The 19,750-nt window shown below is 43.9% G+C and overlaps 1 protein-coding gene and 1 non-coding gene across 2 annotated transcripts; both read left to right on the top strand.

Moving 5' to 3' along the window:
- Positions 1 to 4,945: 4,945 nt before the first annotated feature.
- On the top strand, positions 4,946 to 9,220 carry RPL39 (ribosomal protein L39). The gene is made up of 3 exons (XM_063083328.1): positions 4,946 to 5,227; positions 6,741 to 6,844; positions 9,014 to 9,220. Exons 1-3 carry the CDS (start codon positions 5,225 to 5,227, stop codon positions 9,060 to 9,062), a joined length of 156 nt encoding a protein of 51 aa, XP_062939398.1. The 5' UTR covers positions 4,946 to 5,224; the 3' UTR covers positions 9,063 to 9,220.
- Positions 8,606 to 8,737, top strand: LOC134368806 (small nucleolar RNA SNORA69). The gene has a single exon (XR_010022507.1). It is a non-coding gene; the product is annotated as a small nucleolar RNA SNORA69 (small nucleolar RNA).
- Positions 9,221 to 19,750: the final 10,530 nt, after the last annotated feature.

The following is a 19,750-nucleotide window of genomic DNA, read 5'->3' as shown; positions in this document are numbered from 1 at the left end:
ACAGACTGGACTAGGGTGTAAGAGAAAAAAAAGAATAAACGGTGGGTTTCTATATAAAATGGCTAAAGAAGTCTGCAACTTGGCCCCCAGGATAAAGCTCAGACTCCAGGGTCAGCTCTGAGGGGCCCTAGATACCTGTTCTCAGCCCCCATACCCTTGCAAATATAGTTCCCTCTTCAGGGCAAGCCACCCCCCACACCCCTTCCCTGCCTTCTCCTATTCCTCTTTCAATATTTGCCTGAAGATCAAATCTTGTGACCGGAAGTCACTGTGCTTTTGTATCATGCTGTCCCTTCTAGCTGGGATGCCCTACTCCCCATGTCCTGATTCCACTAGTACTAGTCTGCTCAGGCTGCTATAACAGAATACCACAGACTGGGTGGCTTAAAATAACAGATATTTATTCCTCACACTTCCAGAGGCTAGAAGTCCGAGATCAAGGTGTCAGCAGGTTTGGTTTCTACTGAGGCCTTTCTCCTTGTCCTCACATGATCTTTTTTCTGTGCTTGAGCATCCCTGGCGCTGCCCCTGTGTGTCCTAATCACCTCTTCTTATAAGGACACCAGTCAGATCAGATTAGGGCCCACACTAGCAAGTCTCATTTTAAGTTATCATTTCTTTAAAGGCACTATCTCCAAACACAGTCACATTCTGAGGTACTAGGGGTTAGGGCTTCAACATATGAATTTGGGGGAACACAACCTCTCCTTATCTGGAAATCATCACCCCTTCCACATTCCTGTAATAGTTTATTTGTACCTCTCTTATGGTTCCTAGCACTATCTGCTCTGTCACAACACAAGGGACTGAAAGGAATAATGGCTGCCGCTTACTGAGCTTGATGGTCATTGTGTGCTGGCATGCACTAACTCATGCCTTACTATGTGCTTAACATGTCTGACCAGTGACTCTGAATCCTCACCACAGCAAGTAAGTACTATCAATTATTCACATTTTACAGAAGAGGAAACTAACTGCAGCATGGAGAGGCTAAGCTGTGTGCCTAAGGACACATACCCAGTATGTTGCACAGCTGGTACTCAAACCCAGGTAGTCCTGGTTTCAGAGTCTGTACTGGCCCGACTACACTCTACTATCTTTTCAACTCCATAGATATTGAGGGCCTACTCTGTGTCAAGTTCGGTTCTTAGTGCTGGGGGTACAGGAGCAAACAAATCCAACCCCAAATCCCTGCTACGCATGTGATAAAACTGTATAGAACTACATGCCCCCCCCCATGAGTGCATGTATAACTAGTGAGATCTGAGTATGCTCTGTAGATTGCACCAATGTGAATTTCTTCATTGTCATATTTTACTATCATTATGCAAGATGCTAACACTGGGGAAGGCTGGGTGAAGGCTGCATAGGACCTCTCTGTCCATTTCCTCACAACTTCTTGTGAATCTATAATTATTTTAAAATAAAATTTTTAAAAAATCTCTGCCCTCATTGAGCTTAATTACAGTGGGGATTTAGACAATAAATAAATGAATTACATGGCATGTTAGAAGGTGGTGTGTCACCAAGACAGGAAAGGAGGATACAGAAAGTGCAGGGGGTGCAGCTGGCTAGTGAGCTCAGTTGGTTAGAGCACAGTGCTGATAAACACGAAGGTCAAGGGTTCAGGTCCCCATACTGGCCAGCCACCAACAAAACAAAACAAAACAGAATGTTCAGGGGGTGGTCTCACTGAAGTGGCAACATTTGAGCCTTGACTTGAAGGAGGTGAGGAAACAAGCCATGGGATACCTGAGGGAATGAAGTCCCAGGCAGACAGAACACCTAGCACTAAGGCTGGGAGGAGAACTGTGGCGTGTTTGAGGAAAAGCAAGGTCAGTGTGGCTTCAGCAAAGTGAGTGAGGGGGAGAGTTGTAGGAGGTTGAGTCAGAGAAGTAATAAGGTCCAACCCGGTAGGGCCTTTTAGCATTGTAAGCACTTTAATTTTCACTAGGAGAGAGATGAGGAGCCATTGGACGGTGTTGAGCAGAGGAATGACATGATCTGGCATAGGTTTTGAAAGAATCACTCTGACTACTGTGGGGAAGCAAAGACAGAAGCAGGGATATCAGTGAGGAGCCGTGAAATCATCTAGATGAGAGAGGGTGGCTCGGACCAGGGTAGAGATGATCAGTCATCAGAATCTGGATACATTTCACAAGCAAGCTGACTGTATTCGCTGATAGACTAGATGAAGAGTGTGAGAGAAAGAGGAAAGTGGAAGATAAGTTTTGGTCCAAGCAACGGGAAAAATGGAAGTGCCATTTGCTGAGATGGGAAGAACTGTGAGTGACCCAGTTGCGGGTAAAAAGATCAGGAGTTCTGTTTGGGATATATTACGTTTAAGGCATCTATTAAACATCCAAGTGGAGCGTCAAGAGGGTAGCTGGAGTTTGGAGAGAGGCCCAGGTTAGAGATATGTTTGGATGTCATCAACCAAGATTGTATTTAAATCCATGATATTGGATGAGAACACCAAAGGAGTGAGTACATATAGAAAAGAGAAGAGGTCCAAAACTGAACCTCTGGGCTCTCCAATGTTAAAAGATAAGTGTGGGCCGGCCCGTGGCTCACGTGGGAGAGTGTGGTGCTGATGACACCAAGGCCGTGGGTTCAGATCCCTATATAGGGATGTCCGGTTAGCTCACTGGGTGAGCATGGTGCTGACAACACCAAGTCAAGAGTTAAGATCCCCTTACCAGTCATCTTAAAAAAAAAAAAAAAATTAAAAGGATGATTTATATAAGCACTTAGGGGTTGGCTGGTTAGCTCAGTTGGTTAGAGCATGGTGTTATAACACCAAAGTCAAGGGCATGATCCCTGTACTGACCAGCTGCACCCCCCCCCCAATATATATAAGCACTTAGCATAGGGTCAGTCAGACCCTAAACCCTCAATAAACTGTAGCTGTGATGAAGATGATGACGATAATTTAATCAACTAAGGGCTTATTTGCTGTTCCTTCTTGCCACCAAAAAGAAAATGCTGGCTCTTAAATAAATAAAAATCCAGATTAAGAAAGTCTCATTTCAATTAAATCTAAAATCACCTGGATGAGGGCCTGAATTTAAAAACTGGATGGACTTAATGTAATGAAACCCTAGCTATTAAAAAATGGTAATTATTAAATTGGGCCTCAAGTTTCCTATGTTTTCTTTATTCCCTTTCTAGACCTAAGGTATCAACATCCAGTTGCCCAAGGCAGAAATTTTGGACCAAGTCCTATTAATTTTATCTCATAATCATCTTTTCATTTTATTACTTCTTATTCAACCTCATGGGGACTACCTTACTTCAGGCCACCATCATTTCTTTTGGGGGGGGGATGGGTAGCTTTTTTTTTTTTAATTGTAACAGTTGATTGTACATATCTGTGGGGTACAGAGTTGATTATCATTACCTGTGTGCAATATGTGATTCTCCAATCAGGGTAATTAGTATATGCAACATTATACAATGTAATCTTTTTTCGTGGCCCTTTACCAATTCCTCCCTTACCCGCCCCCCATTGCTTTCTTAGGAATCCAACAACTATGGTTTCTCGTCCAGACTATTTGCACAACCTCCTACCTACTTTGTTCAATCATCTGTCACTATAATCCAATTCAGAGATTTGTAACCATTTTTGTGCCATAGAACCCTTTGGCAGTCTAATGAAGCCTACGGAATTATTTTCAGAATGTTTTTTAATGCATAAAACAAAGTACATAAGATTACAAAAAAACAAGTTACACTGCAATATAATCATCAAAATATTTTTCAAAGAACTGTGTGCTATAGTAACATATGGGCTTCTTAACAGTTCTATTTGTGGGTCTAACAACTACTGTCATTTTTAAAAAGTGATGAGTGTGTAAACGATATTTTGAGACATCTGCATCAACTGTAATGTAACATGAAACCATCTGTGATTTCTATTGGTGACCAAGTCGCAGATACTGCCCACATTCGTAAAGAAAGTGTTAGATTTCAGTTTGGTGAAAATAACGTTGTACTTTTGTCGCATCCAAGTTCATGGTCTCTCTGAATTCTATGCACAGACTCTTGTGGTTACCAAGTTAAAAACACTTGCCTTAAATGCACTGGTGCAAAAAATGCTTGAGGTGACTGCAAAGATACACAGAAGTTTTTGTTTTCATTTTTATATATTTTTTTTAGCTTTTTGGCTTCTTAAAATTAAAATTTTAAATTTTTATTTTTAGAGGTTTTTGTTTTTAAATGGGAAGAAGAAAAAGATGTAAACAGGGAACACTAGCATCCCAAACGCATGCCTTTTTTTTTTTTTTAATAAAGGTGACCGGTAAGGGGATCTATACCCTTCACTTGGTGTTGTCAGCACCACACTCTCCCAAGTGAGCGAACCGGCCATCCCTATATAGAATCCGAACCCGTGGCCTTGATGTTATCAGCACCACACTGTCCCGAGTGAGCCACGGGCCGGCCCCCAAACGCATGCCATTAATTCCTGCACATCCTGCGAAAGGTGGGCTACAATGTCAGTCTGGGCTTCCTAACAGCCAAGGAAAAGGTTCTGTCCCTAACTTTCTCCGCTTAAAATCTTGATTGGCAACCTCTAGTCTAAAAACCCCACGGCCTTCCCTAGGCTTAGAGGGCCCACGTAGTCCAGCCCCCAATGACCTCTCCTGCTTCCTTCGACAACACTGTCCCTTCCCTTCCCGCACTTCCCCGCCAGGTGGAAATTATTTCTAGCATTCGGGGGGAAAAGGGCGGGTTGCTCCCCTCCAGCCCACCCCGGCAGGGTGTTCGCAGCCCCCGCCCCTCGGCGTGCTTCCTTCCAAGTCCAAGGCCAAAGTTCCGGGCGCTCGGAGGTGACGGACGCCGCCCCCGCCCTCCCTTGGGTTAGTCCCGCCCACTCCACTCCTTCTGCTTCCGGAAGGGCCGCTACTTTTGCACTTCTCATGGGCGGTCTGCCTCACCCACGAGACAAGGTGTCCCTAGCATACCGACGGGCTCTTGGGGGAGTCCACTTACGAGAGCGAAGCAAAGCGAATTCCATTCCGCACGAACGAGTGCGGTTTCCCACGGCCCCAAGCGAGTACACGAAGGAGAGCGGGAAGGCGTTGAGAGGCGGCGGCCGGCACGCGGTGTCACCGCCTAAACCCCGCCCCCGGCGGCGCCTTCTAAACACGTACTTCCGTCCATTTCCACCTCCCTTCCCTTTTCTTCGCCATCGTGGTGTGTGCGGTACCCTCTCTTCCTCGCCATGGTAAGTGCATCGGCAGCCATCGGCTTCTGGGTGGCTTCCTGAGACCCGAGGCCGTCGCGGGCTGGTCGCGGCCTCGCGGAGTGTCGAGGTGCAAGAGGCTTTTAAAGGCTTTTTTAAGAGAAGGTCGAGTTTGGCCACTGCTCTTGTCCGCGAGCCTGGCGGGAAGCTAGTGAGCAAAGTGAACACCTGGGGAGGGGCAGGCTGCGCTGGTGCCTCGGGTTCGAGGGGGTGTTTTGCTTGCCTGGCCGCCGCCTAGACAGGCAGGGATTCCCGCTTCCCTTCGCCTGGAGCAAACTGAATCCGAGGCAGGGGAAAAGGTCAGAGGGTCCACCCAAGAAATTGGGGCCCGACTGTGGGCTGCCTGTGGCACGCGCGACGTGCTGGAAGTCTGGAGATGGGAAAGTTTCCAGCTTTGTTCCCAGGAACGTACCACATTGTTAGATTATAGGACTTTTTAGCCGTTTGTTCAGAGACTTGAGCGTCACCCGGTGGAAGCGCCCGGAACAAGAGATGTTGTGTAAGCCTGTGTTATTCGGGCATTCTTAGTAAGTGCCAATAGGGACCAATCACTGTCGCATTGTTTTCTGTGACAGGTTACTCAGAAGTTTTAAATGTTTATTGGCTGCTAGGTGTGGAGGGCATCAGTATCTGGTGTTTTATAGTTTATTACTTGACAAAAAATGTACAGCTGCTCCTGCGGGCTGGGAGACGGGGTAGTGATCTTTGTCTTCTTTTAACCATCTCTATTATGCAAGGGTGTATTGGTCCACCTTGGCTAGGCTTTAGACCTGTACTCATGCCTTTTTGCCGGGTTGTCCTTCAGATTTGGGATGGGGTGGGGTTGGGCTTGGGTTTAGATAATCCAAGTTCTCCATGAAAACCAAAAGGTGCAACTGGGAATTGGGAAAGTCATCTTAGAAAAGCTGGCTTGGACATTTTAAACAAGATTAATACCAAAAGGGTGAGTGAGTTAGAATTGATCTACTGAATGTCAGGGACTTTGCTTGCATAAATCTTAATTACCTTCTCAAAGGCGCTTGAAAGTAGGTACTTCTATTTTACAGAGTAGGGCAGTGAGACTCATTGACTTGCAAGTGATAGGTTGTTCTGGTTGACCCAAAGCCGCGTTCTTTCCAGGAAGCCAAGTTCCCGAGCCATAGCCATTCCCGATGGGGTCGTCTGAGCCCTCGGATGACAGCAGGATAAACTGTAAGGCAGCTCCATCTGTGGAGCAGAGAGGACCTGGGTTTGAATCCCAGCTCTACAGGTTAATACTCTGATTTTGGTGGGTTACTCACCTGCCTGATTCTGCTTATTTTTATTTGAACGATGAAAACTATGGTATCAGCCTCCACAGAAGTTGTGAGGATTAAAGGGCTTGATGGTTTAGCATTGAGATTTTTCAGGGTATGTTAAGCACTCAAGTGTTTGTTGGATTGAGGGAGTTCCTGACTTCACGTCATTTGGGCAGGCTCTAGTATCACTGTCTAAATCGATTGTGTTGCCTTCCCAGTCTTCTCACAAGACTTTCAGGATCAAACGATTCCTGGCCAAGAAACAAAAGCAAAATCGGCCCATTCCCCAGTGGATTCGGATGAAAACTGGTAATAAAATCAGGTAAGACCCCATTGTCCTGCTTGTTTTTGTTTTTAGCCACTGGCTGGCGGGGGAATCATAACTTTTGACCCTGTTACAAGGCTAGCTCCAACCAGCTGAGCTAATCGGCCAGACCTTTTTGTTAAATTTAAAGTTACTTTGGGGGATTGAATATACTATGAAAGATACATGCAAATCCGGTCCATCTTCTACCGCTATGCTGAAATTCCTTTCTTTTAAAATGTGCTTCCTTGGTTTCTGCACTCACCCAGCCCACAGCTGGGCTTAGGGGCAGAAGCTTCTCCGGTACTTGTTAATTTCTTGATTGGCTTTAGTCTGAGCTAGATCATAAGGCTGTTTTATGCATCCTGGGAAGACCCAATCAGTTGAAGTGTTTATCTTTTCTAAAGATTGGAGTACTGCCCTCTACTGCAGAATAGTTGAATTGATGATTTTAGAAGAAAGACATTACTTGAATTACTATGAAAGACCTCTAAGGTCATCTAGGCCAACTCCAAGCAAAGCTAGGCCTAAAACTCAGGTCTCCTGTGTGCCTTTTTTGAGCCCAATGCTCCTTGGATCAGGTGGGCCTGGAGACAAGTCTTGAGGGGAGGAAATAAGTGAGATTTGCCCAAGGTCCTGCCGCCAGCAACAGTCCCAGTGTGTTAAACAACTTTCAGAACTTTGGTTTGTTTAAAATGAAGTATCAGGTTTTCTGGCTCTCCCAAATAAGCCTAGGAGACGAAAAAGGGGAGGGGGAGGAAAAAGAAAATACTGCCAAAATTCTTCATTTTCAAAGCACTTTTAAGCTGACATTGTCGGCGTGAGCCTAGCATCTTTCCTCTTGAAAGATGAAGACATTGAAGCTCAGGAGTGCAAGATCACAAAGCTAGTATAGAATTCAGAATTGCATGGCAAATCTAGTAGAAAGACGAAGTCCAAAGACAAGACATGTACTGTTGGCTTAAAGTGAGATCCCATTTCTTTAATTCATTTAGCCAGTTGGATATGTGAAAATCGCCACCCACTGTAACCTTATAGGCTAATTAATTGCTACCTTTGTCTACTGTGTACTAGACACTGTCCTTGATTTTTTTATGTATATTAATATGTTTAGGGGATATCACTGTACAGGTGCACGTAAATATTAAAGCCCATGGTCTTCCCACCATACAGTATTGAGAAAAGAGCATTGAGTTGCTAGGTGAACTGGTTTGGCAACTCAACCCTTCTACAAACTTGAGAGATGCAGAGAGCATCACAGGCTCATCACATCCATAGTAAAGCCCTTTTTATAATGTATCTACATGAACATAAGTTTCTCCATGTCCCCATCCAATGATGGCGGGACCTGCCTTATAGGTTGTTGTAGGGAATGAAAGAAATGTATATAAAACTCAGTGCCTAGTTCAATAAATACCTGCTATTTTTTTTTTTTTTTTTGATTCCTGGCCAGTATGGGTATCCAAAACCTTGACCTTGGTGTTATCAGCACCATTCTCTAACCAATTTGGGTCAGCCCAAAATGTCTTTTGGGGGGTGGGGGCAGCTGGCTGGTACAGAACTCTGAACCCGTGTCCTTGGGGTTATAAGGCTGTGCTCTAACCAACTGAGCTAACTGGCCAGCTCCTGCTATCATTAATATTAGTCCCTTGCTCTGTGGTCTCCTACTATTGGGAAGGTATTTTGTATTCGGAATTATATATCCTTGACCCAGGGAACTAGCATAATCGAATGATTTTTCTGTTGTCTCAGCTATCTTCCAGCTTTTAAAACGTATTGAAAGCAGGTTGCAATTACAGTGCTTCATTTTGTGGAAGTACTGCCATTATCCTGCTGAAAGAAAATCTGTGTTGATCATTTTCGATTTTGCCTTTATGAAGGTAAAATCATGACAGATTGACATGGACAATTATGGGATTGCTTTACCTCTGCAAGTCACTTGCTGTTGGATAGACATGAATGAGAGTGTGAATCTGTTGTAAAGATCATGAGAGGTTAAAGTTAAGCCTGATTTGTTCTTAAAAACGTGTAACAAATCATTTTTTTACACCAGAAAAAATTCCAAAATTGTTGAAGAAAAAATGGGATCCTTTGTATTTTGTAGTACCTAAAAGGCAAAGTTTGTGAATAGGAACAGCTAAATAGCAGTCAGACTGCCTTTGTAACTTGCAATTTCTTTCTGCTTAGGTACAACTCCAAGAGGAGACATTGGAGAAGAACCAAGCTGGGTCTATAAAGAATTGCACATGAGATGGCATACATATTTACCAATTAATCATGTTACCGTATCAAGCTGAAAATGTGGACACGTATTGGGGAAATTCTTTATTTCTGTGCTCTGCACAAGTGGATTAATCATGTAATAAATTACAAGTAAATAAGCTTCTGTTTGAACTGCTGTTGTATTCTGGTGGGTGATGTACTGATTTACTCACCACTATACAAATGAGGACATGTGTCATTTTTGTACCTGAGGGTGGCACATTCTTATTTAAAATAAGTAGCACCTGTATATGCTATTCTGTGCTGCCAGTTTTGGGGTAGGAATCATCTAAACTGGGGGTTGGCAAACTGATCCATTGCCAGTTTTTCTAAAGGCTTGCAGACTAAATGGCTTCTGCCTTTTTATTTTATTTTTCACCAAGACAGAACACTCTCAAGCTTTCTGCCTGTATTGCAAGTGACTATGCCAGTAGAACTAAAAATATTTTTATATTTGCTGTATTGATAATAGCTATGCCAATTGTATGGCTAGGGCAATTCATAACTAAAGCCAAAATGTTTCGTTATTTTAGTTACACTGAGTTGTCATTTGTATTGTCAGGGCTAGGGCTCCACAGTCCCTTCAAACCCATTGTACAGACTGGGTCCCAGACCCCTCACATGCAGGCCCACACTAGGTAGTTGGGAAAGATCCCGGGAGCCATTGGCAGACGACACGAACTCAGTCCTCAGCGGTGGTCTCTCGGGGGCATCCCACGGGCACTGGCAGCAGCAGCCTCCAGCAGCAGCAGCCTCCCAATGAGCCCCCCTCCCCCCGGGGGGCATCCTATGGTCAGAGGGTCCCGTGGACCAGAGCCACTCGTCCTTTATACTTAAGTCCATAATCCAGGACACCTGGGTGGACGTACGCAATTATATTAGACACTAGCCAAGGAACACCTGGGTGCACGTGCATATTTACATCAAATGCTCGGCAATATTCTGAACATCTGAGGGACCTTGACCATTTTCATGTATTTTCCCTACACTGCCTTTTTACTCTTTAGATTTTTTGGAGGCGAGGCGGCTAGCTGGTATGGGGACCTGAACCCTTGACATTGGTGTTACAAAACCATGCTCTAACCAACTGAGCTAACCGGCCAGCTGGTTTCTGCCTTTTAAAATATTTGAAAGAAATTGAAAGAATATGACATCTGGAAATTGAAATTCAAATTTCAGTGTTCCTAAATAAGATTTTGTTACCCAGCCACACATTCACTTACATATTATGTATGGCTATTTTCACCCTAATGCAGAGAGACTGTGTGGCCTACAAAGCCTGAAATATTTAGTATTTGGCTCTACAGAAGAAAATTGCCAACCCCTGACTCTGGATTCAGGAGAGTTTACTTTTTCTTAAAAGACCTAGGTTAATTGTTGGCATTGCCTGATTTACTATAGAGCTGCAGCTGAGTTAATGTGCACACTGGAACTCTTAATGTCAGGATCGCGCTTTTACCAGGTTAGTGCACTGCTCTGTGTTGGCCCTTGCAGTTTCCCAGTTAATTGCTTATGTTTTTAACACCTCAAAGAGCCACTTGCAACTTAATATTTAGAGAGGAGATGCATTCAGCAACTGTGTCAGGCACCATTCTAGGTACTTGGTATTTGTGATAGGCAAACTATATGGTATGTTAGGTGATGAGAGCCAGTAGGCCAATATGCAAGCTATAGCAGGCCTTTCCTGTGGAAGAGGTGGGAGGGAACAAAGTTCCCTAATTGCCTGGGATTTAGGATTGAAACTGCAGCAGCAAGAAAGGAAGGGGAGGTTTGGTGGTAACTTCCTACCCAGTTCGTAGGGAGTCTGTGCTGTCTGGACAGAGCTGAGAAGGTGAGAGGCAGGAGATGTAGTGCTGTGATAACAGCATGCAGCAGGTGGTCGTGGTGAGGTTGCCACACTAGGAGGTTCAGGTGAATACAATCTTTAGTACCACTGTGTTTTTCAATTTTTTTTACTTTTGGGGGGAAAGCACTTTTTTTTATTGTAACAGTTGATTGTGCGTATCTGTGGGGTACAGAGTTGAATATCAATACCTGTGTGCAATATGTGATGCTCAAATCAGGATAATTCAGCAATATACAGTGTAATCGTCCTTCATGACCCTTTACCAATTCCTCCCTTACCCCCTCCGAGTACCACTGTGCCTACCAGAAATGTGAGTAATGGGTTACAGGATGCCTAGGAACCTGGGAGTTCCAAGTGGATCTTTGGAACACATCTCTCTCCTTTATGAGCCCCTAGACATCAAATATTTTCGCTTAGTGCATCAGTGTTGCATCAGTGTTGCCTTCATATTCAAAGACAGCTGCCACTGAACAGCAGTTGGTAAGTGTTAACTTAAAAATGTTATTCAAATCCGAAGTACAGGGACTTGATATAATTAACAGTTACACGATGGAAATGTTTTTTTTTTGAAGATGACCGGTAAGGGGATCTCAACCCTTGGCTTGGTGTTGTCAGCACCACGCTCTCCCAAGTGAGCTAACCAGCCATCCCTATATAGGATCCGAACCTGTGGCCTTGGTGTTATCAGCACCGCACTCTCCCAAGTGAGCCACAGGCCAGCCCACCACAATGGAAATTTCTAAACATTTTGGAGTATTAAAATATTTCAGCCTCATTCTTCAGAGTAGGTTGGGAAATCCTTACAGCCCAGGGAGGTTAAGTGACAAGGCCAATGTCACACTAATGGCACAGCCAGCTTTCTCTACAGACCTTGAATAGGTAGGATTTGAACTAAGAGAAAGGGAAAATGACATGGACACCATGTCATTTTGGCCACGTGTATAGTGGCTCCTCACTGGCTTGTACAATTGCCAGTGCTTGTTTTCTCATCTGCGAAGCAAGTTGGGCTAGATGGGTGCTTTCTGAAAGGAGGAATGGGAATTCGTGATGAGTTTTAAGATTTCAAAAAGTTACCGAAATCATACGTTTACCTACAAGAAGTATAAGGTGTCAGCTTTTGAAGACCTGAAGTCAACCCCGTGGTGATAACTGCCCATCCCTTGACCTGTTGAGAGGCAGGCAGCTGCAGGGTGGTGGTTGAGAGTATGACCAGTCTGCTGTCTCAATTCAAATCCTGCTCTTCATCACTCGCCAGCTGTAAGCCTCGCTGTCCTCATCTGCAAAATGGGGCCTCCCTCAAGAGTTGTGAGGATGAAATGTGATAATGCTCTGCAAAGCTACAAGACTACGCCAGTTGTCAAGTAAGGCAAATCATAACTAAAGCCAAAATGTTTCATTATTTTAGTTATACTAAGTTTCCACTTGTATGATCTAGGGCTAGGGCTCAGACCCTTCGAACCCATTGTACAGACTGGGTCACAAACCCCTCACATGCCAGCCTGGGTCCCCAGACCCCTCACACACAAGTCCATGCTAGGTAATTGGGAAAGGTCCCGGGAGCTGTTGGCAGATGACATGAGCTCAGTCCTCAGCAACGGCAGCAGCAGCTTACAGGTCTGGCGGTGGCGGCAGCTTCTCAGAGGGTCCCAGGGACTCTGGCAGGGACACTGGCAGCAACAGCTTGCAGCAACAGCCTCCAGCAGCAGCGACCTGCCCATCCCCCTCCACCCTCCCAGGGGCATCCTGGGAGTGGGGGGGACACTGTGGATCAGAGCCACTCATCTTTTATACTTAAGTCCATAACCTGGGACACCTGGGTGAACATGTGACATTACATTAGATAACCAAGGAACACCTGGGCGCACGTGCATATTTACATCAAATGCTTGGCAAGATTCTGAACATCTGAGGGGCCCTGACCATTTTCCTATATTTTCCCTACAGCACTTGACTCAGTGCCTGGCTGTAGGAAAAGGAGGAGAGGAATAGTGAGTGAGCAGGGTGAAAGTTTTGGTGTCAATTCCCTCCCCAGCACACATGTGCTGTATGCTGGATAAAACTCAAGGCACAGGGACTGAAGATAGTGGGGAGAAGGGAGGTCGAGATGGGGGACAACTCAGGAAAAATCAGGCAGAGCTGGCATGGAGTTGGTGCTCAATGTCAGCTGCTACATAGATGCCAGTTCCCTTTCAATTCCAGGATTCTAATTTGGATGGGTAGAGTAACCCCTCAAGGCCTTGCAAAGGAGGCAGGGTGACATGAGAGTTAAAATCCTGAGCCTTGCAGTCAGGCCTAGGGTTGAATCCCAGCTCCATCAGTGAACCAGCTGTGGGAACTTTCTCTCTTGAGAGACTTCTATCCAGAATCATACCTGACTACCTTAGTTTATAATGATCAATTCTACCAGATATTCTCCCATTTTACAAATGAGAAAAAGGCTACACAACTCTCATTCCTGCTAATAGCAACTAACAGTTTTTTGAGTGCTTGTAATATGCCAGGTAGCGCTGTTGGCAGGAATGGGGAATGAGAACCAGATTGAATAGGGAGTAGATTTTGTAAATTCTTAGAAAGAGCAGGGTGCAATAACCACTTACACTTCCGTGATGGTGTTATATTCAGGAGTGTTCATCCCACAAACATCAGGCTCCTACCTGTGCAAAGCATTGGTGGGTGTTTGGAGAGCCAGAGACAAGTATGATCTGCAAATGTGTCACAGTCAAGACTGCACGTGCATATGTGCCTGTGCACACCTTACAGGTGTGTCTCTGGGACTGGAGGGAGGGAGGGAAGATGGCAAACCTTCATCCAAGAAAACTGATCAGGCTGAACTAAGCAAATGGTCTGGCAGTCAGACCATCTGGGGCAATTTGGGCAATGGCTAGAGATATTTTTGGTTGCAACAACTTGGGAGAGGGGAGGTGCCACCGGCAGCTAGTGGGTAGAGACCAGGAATGCTTCTAAACATCTTACAATGCACAGGGCAGTCCCCCCACAACAGAATTTCTGGCCCAAAATATCAATTGTACCAAGTTGAGAAACCCTGTTCTCGTAGCACTGTAACCAGCCACAGTGAGCTTTTCGAGACACAGATCTGCTCAACAAACCACTCCACCCCCCACCTCTTTCTTCACACTTTCTTCAACCTGCTCTTGGAATAAATCTCTCTCCTTAAAATGGTCCAAAAGGAGCATATTGTGGCTCCTACCCACTCTTCACTAAGCTGGATTCAGCCACAGTGGTCTCTTTGTTCCTCAAAGCACCATGTTCTATTCCCTCAAGTGGAATGTTCTCCCTCTTCACTTGATTAATTCCCATTTATTCTTCAGGTCTCAACCTACTTCTTACCCCCATAAGGAGACCTTACCTGACTTCCCCCCCCCTCCTCAAATGCAGTTAGGTCCTTCTGCTTAGTACCTCTCAAATTACCCTGTAGGTTTCCTTCACAATTCTAACTGTAAAGTTATATGTGTGGTCAATTAATTGATGTCTGCCTCTCTCAGTAGATTGTGAGCTCTACAAGGATAGACCCAGAAGGGTATATCTTGCTTGCTGCTGTTTGCTCTCACCTGATAGCATCTGGCACAAAGGAGGTACTCAGTAAATACATTTGTTGATAGCTCAGTTGATTAGAGCATGGTGTTAGAACACAAGATCAAGGGTTCAAATCCCTGTACTGACCAGGTGACAAAAAAACAAAAAATAAATACATTTATTGGATGAGTAAATGAGTGAGAGAATGAATGAGTGAGTGAGTGAATGAATGAATGAGTGAGCAATAGCAGTACAAAATACATGCCTTAAGGGCTGGCCAGTTAGCTCAGTTGGTTAGAGTGCAACCTTATAACACAAAGGTCATGGTTTGGAACCTATAGCCCAAAAAAGAAAAAAAAATGTATGCCTTAGGGCATGTGTATACAATGAGCCTGGGGAGTCAAGGAAGAAGACCTCACCTAGGGCCGGCCAGTGGCTCACTCACTCAGGAGAGTGCGGTGCTGATAACACCAAGGCCATGGGTTCGGATCTTATATAGGGATGGCCGGTTGGCTCCCTGGCTGAGCGTGGTGTTGACAACACCAAGCCAAGGGTTGAGATCCCCTTACCGGTCATCTTCTTTTAAAAAAAAAAAAGAAAAAAGAAGACCTCACCCAGGTTCACGAGAAGGGAGACTGTGTGTGTGTGCGTATGTGTGCGCGTGTTTGCGCACACATGCCCACATATGCACAGTGGGTAGGTAGCTGAAATTTAAGGCAGTAAGGAAAGGATCTGGAGAATCAGGTAGGTGCAGATCATGAAAACTCAGGTATACTGGGATTTGGGAATGGTGCTGTTCTCTGGGGGTCCCGGTTGGGGAGCCAGTCATCGCAGCTCACCCTCTATAGGAGCACCTCCTCATGCACACTGGCAGGCCAGCCCCTGCACTTGAGGTATGGCCACTCGGGGCTGCACATCCGAAGCTGCTGATGGACTGTGGAAGGAACAGCAGGCCAGGACTTAGCTCTCTGCCCTGACCCTAAACGAAACTGCATTCTCTTGATCAGTTTGAATAACTTAGATTCCAGTAGAGCTGATAATACAGATCGTTTGGAGATGTTTCATAAAGACAAAGATACATATAACAGTAGCAGTGAGGAAATGTCAGAAAAACACACTAAAAAAGCAGACACGGGCAGTCAAGGCCAGACCAGAGCCATTTTCTGGAGGAAGCAAAGAAAAAGAGAAAGTTTAAAAGTTAATTCCCAACCCCCGCAAAAAACCTTACTATCTCTCAAAACTGAGACAAAAATGGAAAAAAAAAAAAAAAAAAAAAAAAAAAAAACCCAACTCAGGCAGAGGTTGCATAGAGGACCCGGGGAATAATTGCAATCTTTGGTGGTGGGCATGCTGATGGTATTGAGCTGATCATCACATCTTGGGCACAGGTGGTGACAGTCATCTTTGTGCCCCATGAATATACATAATCAATAAAAAAAGGAAAATACATATATTTCAAAATTTTTTTAAAACCCACTGCTATCAAACTCTTGGAATTGATAAATGATTTCAGTACAGTAGCAGGATACAAAATCAACAGGCAAAAATCAGTAGCATTTCTTTTCTCCAATAGTGAACATGCAGAACGAGAAATCAAGAAAGCCTGCCCATTTACAATAGCCACCAAAAAAATAAAATACTTAGGGATTGAGTTAACCAAGGAGGTGAAAAATCTCTACAATGAGAACTACAAACCACTGCTGAGAGAAATTAGAGAGGATACAAGATGGAAAGATATCCCATGCTCTTGGATTGGAAGAATCAACATAGTGAAAATGTCCATACTACCCAAAGTGATATACAAATTCAATGCAATCCCCATCAAAATTCCAAAGACATTTTTCTCAGAAATGGAAAGAACTATCCAGACATTTATATGGAATAATAAAAGACCATGTGTAGCCAAAGCAATGCTGAGCAAAAAAAATAAAGCTGGAGGCATAACACTACCTGACTTTAAGCTATACTACAAAGCTATAATAACCAAAACAGTATGGTACTGGCATAAAAACAGACACACTGACCAATGGAATAGAATAGAGAATCCAGAAATCAACCCACACACTTACTGCCATCTGATCTTTGACAAAGGCACCAAGCCTATTCACTGGGGAAGGGACTGCCTCTTCAGCAAATGGAGCTGGGAGAACTGGATATCCATATGCAGGAGAATGAAACTAGACCCATACCTCTCACCATATACTAAAATCAACTCAAAATGGATTAAGAATTTAAATATACACCCTGAAACAATAAAACTTCTTAAAGAAAACATAGGAGAAACACTTCAGGAAATAGGACTGGACACAGACTTCATGAATACAACCCCAAAAGCACGGGCAACCAAAGGAAAAATAAACAAATGGGATTATATCAAACTAAAAAGCTTCTGCACAGCAAAAGAAACAATTAACAGAGTTAAAAGACAACCAACAGAGTGGGAGAAAATATTTGCAAAATATACATCTGACAAAGGATTAATATCCAGAATATATAAGGAACTCAAACAACTTTACAAGAAAAGAACAAGCAACCCAATTAAAAAATGGGCAAAAGAGCTAAGCAGGCATTTCTCTAAGGAAGATATACAAATGGCCAATAGACATATGAAAAAATGCTCAACATCACTCAGCATCTGGGAAATGCAAATCAAAACCACACTGAGATACCATCTAACCCCAGTTAGGATGGCTAAAATCCAAAAGACTCTGAATGATAAATGCTGGCAAGGTTGCAGAGAAAAAGGAACTCTCATACATTTTTGGTGGGACTGCAAAATGGTGCAGCCTCTATGGAAAATGGTATGGAGGTTCCTCAAACAATTGCAGATAGATCTACCATACGACCCAGCTATCCCACTGCTGGGAATATACCCAGAGGAATGGAAATCATCAAGTCGAAGGTATACCTGTTCCCCAATGTTCATCGCAGCACTCTTTACAATAGCCAAGAGTTGGAACCAGCCCAAATGTCCATCGTTGGATGAGTGGATACGGAAAATGTGGTACAGCTACACAATGGAATACTACTCAGCTATAAAAAGGAATGAAATACTGCCATTTGCAACAACATGGATGGACCTTGAGAGAATTATATTAAGTGAAACGAGTCAGGCACAGAAAGAGAAATACCACATGTTCTCACTTATTGGTGGGAGCTAAAAATTAATATATAAATTCACATACACACACACACACAAAAAAAAACGGGGGGGGAGAGAAGATATAACAACCACAATTACTTGAAGTTGATACGACAAGCAAACAGAGGGGACATTGGAGGGGGGGTGGGGAGGAGGGAGGAGGGAGGGAGGTTTTGGTGAGGGGCAACAATAATCAGCCACAATGTATATCGACAAAATAAAATTAAAAATAAATAAATAAATAAATAATTTTTTTAAAAAACCCACTGCTATCAATACTGGAAAGTTTTTAAAAATTTATTGAAATATACATACGGAAAAGTGCACCTGATGAATTTTCACAGGGTGAATCCAGTTGTGTCACCACTGCCTAGATCAAGAAACAGAACATTATCAGCATCCTAGAAGTCCCTCCGTGGGTGCCCTTCCAGTCACCGTCACCCACCAGTGGCCTAGAATCTAACAGCATAGATTAGTTTTGCCTGTTTTTGCATTTCATATAAATGGAATAATGTATGAGGGTACTTCACAAAAGCTCATGGGAGCTGACTGGATAGTTACCTGGTCAGAGCATAGTGTTATAACACCAAGGTCAAGGGTTCAGATCCCTACACCGGCCAGCCACCAAAAAAAAAAAAAGAAAGTTCATAGAAAGATTCATATTCTTTTTTTGGTGGCTGGCCAATACAGGGATCTGAAACCTGGACTTTGGTGTTATCAGCACCATGCCATAACCAACTAAGCTAACCAGCCAGCCAGATCCATATTAACTTTTAATTCTATTTTTCCACAAACTTTTTAAAGTATCCTGGTACTTTGCACTTTTGTGTCCTCCTTTTGCTCACCATCACGAGATTGATCCATGTTGTGGCATGCAGTTGCAAATCATTCTGTATAGTGTTCAGTGTGTGAATACACCATAATTTATTTCTGCATTTTCCTGTTGATAGGCAATTTTGGATAATTTCCAGTTTGGGGGCCTTTATGAAGAGTGCCGCTATAAACATTTTTGTACGTATTTTTTGTCTAATATGTATATGCATTTCATTACAGGTGATTAAGCTTTCATTTTTATACTTCTCAGGATGTATAGACATAATTAAAATGTGTTTTATGAGAAGAAAGCTAATTAAAACGTCTACAATGAGCATGCACTTGTGTATTTATTTATTTTTATTTTTTGGCAGCTGGCCAGTATGGGGATCTGAACCCTTGACCTTGGTGTAATAACACTGCGCTCTAACCAACTGAGCTAACTGGCAAGCCCCGGAGCATGTATTTATAATCAGAAAAAAATCTTTAAAGAACAGGAAAATTAAACTTAATTTTCAGGATTAGTATAGAGCCACTCACATGTGTTGTTTTTGTTTGTTTGTTTGTTTGTTTGTTTTTTAAGCAAAAGAGGGGAATTTAACACAAGCCTTCAAAGGTGTCTCATGGACCCCAAGGGCAGGGGGCAGCCAGGCTTCCAGAAGAACCAGAACCAGGGCCTCGAAAGCCATTGAGATGCCAGGCAGGTAGCTCTCCCTCTCTGGGCCTCAGTCTCCTAGTCAGCTTCCTTCTGCATGTCTGTTTCACTCTTGTTCCTCTTGGCAGACCTGCTTCCTCTGCGTCTCTGAAAGTAAGGCCAAACGTGGCCTCCTCTCTGTCCTCAGGTCAGGTGACCAGTGGAAATGAACAGGCATCACTGAATCCAACAGCAAGATCATGAGAGGGAGAGCCCAACTGGCCCAACTTGGGTTATGTGTCTAGTCAAGAGCCAGGGCCGGCTGCTTAGCTCAGTTGGTTAGAGCACGGTATTGATAACACCAAGGTCAAGGGTTCGGATCCCCATACTGGCCAGCTGCTAAAAAAAAAAAAAAAAAAAAAAAAAAAGAGCCAATCAACTGTGGCTGATGGGGTAGGGTCAGGTATAAGCCTGACTGCCCTTTGGGTGGGCTGGTGTTCAGATAAAGCACTATGGGCTGAGCAGACATCCCCGGGAGCATCTGCTCCAAGGGATCTCTGAACAAGACACCTGTGTGCTAGTCCTGGCGTTGCCTCAAGAAATCCCTTACTCCTCTGGGTCTTTGTCTTCATCTGTTTGCTTCTGTTCTCTCTGTGCTTTCTATAGTCCTTCATGTTGGATTTTGTTTGCCTG

Source organism: Cynocephalus volans, chromosome X (genome assembly GCF_027409185.1).
Source record: "Cynocephalus volans isolate mCynVol1 chromosome X, mCynVol1.pri, whole genome shotgun sequence".
In the NCBI taxonomy this organism is placed as follows: Eukaryota; Metazoa; Chordata; class Mammalia; order Dermoptera; family Cynocephalidae; genus Cynocephalus; species Cynocephalus volans.
Note: the sequence above shows the minus strand (reverse complement) of the source record. Positions and strands in the feature narration are given on the sequence as shown.

Excerpts from the sequence above, each read along its gene's own strand:
- RPL39 (XM_063083328.1), top strand. Across the intron at positions 6,845-9,013 it reads AAAACTGGTAATAAAATCAG|GTACAACTCCAAGAGGAGAC; the intron begins GTAAGACCCCAT and ends CTTTCTGCTTAG.